The following is a 5730-nucleotide window of genomic DNA, read 5'->3' on the forward strand; positions in this document are numbered from 1 at the left end:
GATCTTTCAAATAATCAAAAGAAGCTGGAAAAAAAAAAATCAAAGTCAAGATAACTAGGAACTTAATTTTGAAACAATATATAGTAATTTTCTGTTTCCAAAAACTCAAGCATATTCTCTAGTTTTTCTATACTAAGCGTGATTCTTGATTAGAAAGAAGTAGAACCTTTAGGTTTTGTTATCACAATGAATAACACTTTCTTAAATAGGAGAAACATAAATTTTGATCATAGCATAAATACGAATGACTAAAGAGTCGTGCGATTGTTTAAAAATATGTATAGGCTGTAACGATGGAAAAATATAAATAGGTCACACCAAGAAATAATGAAAACAAGGGAAGGGTAAAGGAAAGTGCAAAGAAAAGAGAAAATGAGAATCGAAAAAGATAAATAGTTTGTTGCAAGCAATTAAAAGGGGTGGATAGTGTTAGTTTGTTAATTCAAGTTTGCAAAGTGATGTAATCATACTTAGTGGTTAATCACATTAGAGTTTTTGTTTGTTATGAATTAGTTACAGGTTTCCTAAAATTTAGCTTATCTTGTTAGGGTTTGTTACTTAGCTTATCTTGTACTTCAAGCAACCTAACATGTACTTATATATAAGCTACCTTCCTTGTATATTTTTTCATATCTCAATAATACAATACAACTACTTCTCTTCCCAATCTACTTTCATTCTTCAATTCTCTCTAAAACCAACATAAACTCAAAACCCTAAGTCTTAACTTGCTGATCAAGTTATAGTTGTTGCGCTAACAGATAGACAGACACAAAGTGCCCCGTCTAAACATTAGTAAATTGATAGGAAAAATAAGCTCCCTTACTGTTCCTCATTTTTTATTAAGATATTGTTCTAGACTGTTCTTATGATCATGAAACTTAACTAATTTTTTGATTAAAGTCTTATATCCTCGCTATAGATACTAGTAGATAGACGGGTGGCCCATGTGTATATAATTCAATGTCTCTACTAACTGAGTTATTTTCACATGAACACTATTTTTTTCGAGGACACTAGTTTTCTAATTAATAGTTTAAATAATATTATAAAGGTTTGTCTAACATGTGCAACATTGCACATGTTAAAACAACTAATAGTAGTAACTTTTTCTTGGAAAACAATAATTATTTATTCAAAAAAATTATATTTAATATTAAATGTACAAGTTTTAATACAAAATTTCTATTTTAAACTTCTTAAAATGTGCAAATTTGGACATGATAGAAACCCATAATTATAAAATGACAAAGAGGGGGGGATAGGGTTGAGCGGTCCGACGTGAGATCGCGAAAGGGGAAAGCGCTGGAACAGGTGGACAGACAACGGGACAGGCTTCGGGAGGAGCAGCGGCATGGAGGTTCAAGGGAGCGTCGACAAGGTCGGTCTAGGGTTAGGGTCTCGGTTAATTCTGCAGCTTGGTATGATTCTGAGGAGGAAGGTGCCTTTGGTAAACAAGAGATCGACAATGAAGGTAGGGTTGTCGTGCATTATGAAAGGCCAGGAAGAGCTAGGGTTCGTGATAGGCTGTCTTATGATGTTCCATATGTGCTGGAGCCTCGTTATCATTCCAATGTACGTGATAGCATGGCTTTGAATCAATCAGCAGAGGGGCGCGCTAATCAAAATTCAGAGGGCAGAAGGTCACATTCAAGATACAAGGCAGAAGCTTCACGTGATCAGCATAATACGGTGAACTCGAATTTCGTCTCCTTTTATTTCACAAATGTTCCACATGATATATCATATAATTCTTTAAGAAAAGGTTTTGAGGTATGTGGTGTAATGGAGGACGTTTACTTAGCACGGAAACGTAATGTCAATGGAGGTGTTTTTGGGTTTGTTCGCTACGGAAACGTGAAGGATGTTGATAAACTCTTAAAGGCGGTGAATAATGTGTGGTTTGGTGACTGGAGGGTGGTAGCGAAGGTGTCTAGTTTTGATAGGAATGGCAATAAGAGGGGTGAGGGTAAGGAGCGGGGAGAGGGAGTAAAAAATGGTGTTAAAATTCAAGAGGGAGAAAATAGAGAGACGGGAGGTGAAAAGGAGTATGTGGGAGTTAATAGCAAGGCTGGTGGAGGTATTGTGGTTGAGAGAAAGGGTGTTGGGTATGCTCAGGTGGTGCGAGGAGAGGAGGGAGGTGGACAGAAAGGATTTCGTAGTGGTGGTAGTGGCAAAGCGGGATTGGTTACGGTGTCAGAAAGTAGTATGTATGTTCCAAAGTACTATTCAACGGAACAGGATGTTCTTTGGGCTCGCAAGGGTCTGGTTGTCTCTATTTTAAATGGGGAGGCAGTTCCGGTGATTCAACGTCGGATATTTGATGCTGGATTTGAAAAGATGAATATTATTCCGTTAGGAGCAGACAAGGTACTATTGAAAATGGAAGACGACGGGGATGTCGGTAATGTTCTTAAGGAAGCATCAGAATTTTTCAACCATTTCTTTTCTAATCCTGTCAGGTGGAAAAAAGATATGGTTGTACGTGAACGTGGAGCATGGGTCAGAATATATGGTGTACCATTGCACGCTTGGAGTTTAGATTTCTTCAAGTTGTGTGTTTATGATTGTGGACGTCTCTTGCGGGCGGATGATTTTACTATGGATAAAAACCGTCTTGATTATGCACGGATTTTAATTTCAACGACGTCTTTGGAAATTTTAAAAAAGGACGCCAAGGTTTTGGTGGATGGTGAACTCTTTGAGTTTAAAATAATTGAGGAGTGGGGATTTGCACTAGGGGAGGATGCTTGTTTAGGTGAGGAAGATGAGTCGCAAGAGGATGACGTGGTTCACCGGGACGGTGGGTTTGATGAAGAGGCAGCTAGCAGTGATGTTGAGGATCTTATGAATCATATTTCCAACGAATGGCTTAATGAAAAATCTGGAGCTGCTACTTGTAACACGGCTGACCCAGTAGTTGAATTGGCACAATTTTCTGGTGTAAATTCAGTGCCTGCGGTTGTGGCAGAAGCTGGTCCAGCTGTGACTGTTCATGAAGAGGTTGAAGTTTCAAAACATACAGCTGAGCAGAATGTGGTATCGGGAGAGAAGCAAACATTGTCTGGTGTTAATATAGTGTCTGCGGTTGTGGCAGATGCTGTTCCAGCCGTGACTGTTCAAGAAGAGGTTGAAGTTTCAAGATATACAACTATGCAGAATGTGGTTTCGGGATCAGCTGCTGTTTCTGACAGTCAGCCCGTGCAGCTCAAGGAGATGTGAAGAAAATTGCCAAGCGAACAATGTCGTGCCCTCCAGGTCGTGCACATTCATCTACGGCAGGCCCATGGAGCTTGGAGTGGGTAAATAAACAAAAGAAGTTTACAACAGCTGCTGGTTGTCCATTTGAAACATGTGCAAAAATTCAAAATCCATCCGGTGGTCGTAGAATTATTAAAAAGAAAGGCAATGGTTATATTCGACATTGTGCGCAAAATTTAAAGCGTATAGCAAGGCTATCCGAAAAAGACCGTAAGGAGGTTCTCCGTGCACTTCATAAATCTCAGAAGCGTCGTAAAGTGGTGTCAGAAGGATCGAAGGACAAGGAAAAAGTACATGCATCTTCTTCATCAAGTGACTCTCAAGCGTCGGTAAATAATGATTGGTCAAACTGGTTGGTTCTTCATGGTAATGAAAAGGTGATGTCAGACGACGTTAAGGGGATTGGCAAGATGGTGGGGCTGAACTTTAAGGGAGATAAAAATAATAGGTTTGATGTGTTGTCAGGAGTGGGAAGAAAAAAGACAGATGGTGAAATGGTGGAGGTTTAGGCCGAGTGGTGGTAGTTGGGTGGGGAGGGAGTGTAGGTGTGGTGGTGTGTGTGGTAGTGATGAAGATCATCTCTTGGAATGTAAGGGGATTGGGTGGGTTTGAGAAAAGAAGGGAGGTGTGTCAGTTGGTGAGGGAGAAAAAACCGTACATTATGTGTATTCAAGAAACAAAGTTGTCAGTGTTTGATGGAGTGGTTTGTAAATCGGTGTGGAATGATGTTAATGTTGATTTTTCGTTTCAACCGTCGAGTGGTGCTTCGGGGGGTTTGGTTACTCTTTGGGATAATACAGAGGTTGATGTGTGGGTGTCGTTTAATCTTGAGCATGTTTTGGGAATTCAAGGTCGTTTTGTGAAGTCGGGTGAAGAGTTTACGTTGTTGAATGTCTATGCACCGTGTGATATTTCCCGTCAACAAGTTCTTTGGCATAATATTTCGCAACGGCTGTCTACCTTTGTTGACCATAATATCTGTGTGTGTGGGGATTTTAACACTGTTAGGTGGGCGGAGGAACGGCGGAGTGTGGGACGTTCTGGTATGCATGCAGGGAGTGTTAATTTTAATCAGTTTATTGGAGTCAATTGCTTCTTGGATCTACCTCTCCGGGGTCGTCGTTTTACTTGGTTCCGGGGGGATGGTAATTCTATGAGTCGCCTTGATCGTTTTTTATTATCCGAAAAGTGGTGTTTGACGTGGCCTAACTGTGTTCAGGTGGCAACGGCTAGGGGTCTTTCTGATCATTGTCCAATTCAGTTGAGTATTGATGAGGCGAATTGGGGTCCTAAACCTCTTCGTATGTTAAAATGTTGGGAGAAGTTTTCTGGCTATCAGGAGTTTGTCCGTGAAAAGTGGAGTAGTTTCCAGGTGGATGGTTGGGGAGGATATGTGATAAAAGAAAAGTTGAAAATGTTAAAGGCGACTTTAAAGGTTTGGCACCAGAATCATTCCAAAAATTTATCATCTAAGCTTTTGTCTTTGAAGGACCGTATAGCTGATATTGAGCTCAAGGCTTAGTCTGTGGTACTGCTGGATGAGGAAGTAGAAGAGTTACATGGGGTTTCTGAGGAATTATTCTCGTTATCTCGGATTAATTCTAGCATTTGTTGGCAACAATCGAGGATGCAATGGTTACGTGAAGGGGATGCGAATTCAAAGTTTTTCCATGGGGTTATGTCTAGTAGGAAACGTCGGAATGCAATTCAATTCTTTATGGTGAATGGGGTCTTGGTGGAAGGAGTGGATAATGTGCGTGCGGCTGTGTTTGACCACTTTTCTACTCATTTTCAAAATTGTCGTGAGCATAGACCTGGTATGGAGGGTTTGCAGTTTCGATCTCTTTCTAGCAGACAAGGGGCCTAGTTGATTAGACCGTTTTCGGTGGAGGAGGTGAAGTCCGCAGTTTGGGATTGTGATAGTTTCAAATGCCCGGGTCCTGATGGTATTACTTTTGGATTTATTAAGGATTTTTGGGATATGTTGAAGGATGATGTGATGCGTTTCTTGGTGGAGTTTCATAGGAACGGAAAATTGACAAAAGGGATAAATAGTACGTTCCTCGCTCTTATTCCTAAAGTTGATAATCCGCAGCAGTTGAATGATTTTCGTCCTATTTCGTTGGTGGGAAGTTTGTATAAAATATTGGCGAAGGTTCTTGCGAACAGACTCCGGTTGGTGATTGGTTCCGTTATTTCAGATTCACAGTCGGCTTTTATTAAAGGTCGTCAGATCCTTGATGGGATTTTGGTGGCTAATGAAGTGGTAGATGAAGCTCGTAAATGCAAGAAGGAGTTAATTCTCTTCAAGGTTGACTTTGAAAAGGCATATGACTCTATTGATTGGAACTATTTAGCTGAGGTGATGGTCAAGATGGGGTTTCCCGTTCTTTGGCGCAAGTGGATAAAAGAGTGTATTGAGACAGCTACTGCGTCAGTGTTGGTAAATGGGTCTCCAACAGATGAGTT

General features: G+C 40.5%; 1 protein-coding gene across 1 annotated transcript; it reads left to right on the forward strand.

The window, feature by feature from the left end:
• The first annotated feature begins 3922 nt into the window (after nucleotides 1-3922).
• Nucleotides 3923-4783, forward strand: LOC146952187 (uncharacterized). Its single transcript, XM_085707711.1, has one exon. It carries the CDS (start codon nucleotides 3923-3925, stop codon nucleotides 4781-4783), a length of 861 nt encoding a protein of 286 aa, XP_085563837.1.
• Nucleotides 4784-5730: the final 947 nt, after the last annotated feature.

Source organism: Medicago sativa, chromosome 1 (genome assembly GCF_051527215.1).
Source record: "Medicago sativa cultivar Bolivia chromosome 1, Bolivia_mono, whole genome shotgun sequence".
NCBI classification, from domain to species: domain Eukaryota; kingdom Viridiplantae; phylum Streptophyta; class Magnoliopsida; order Fabales; family Fabaceae; genus Medicago; species Medicago sativa.

Coding starts and splice junctions, on each gene's coding strand:
- LOC146952187 (XM_085707711.1), top strand. CDS start 3,923: ATGTGTATTCAAGAAACAAAGTTGTCAGTGTTTGATGGAGTGGTTTGT.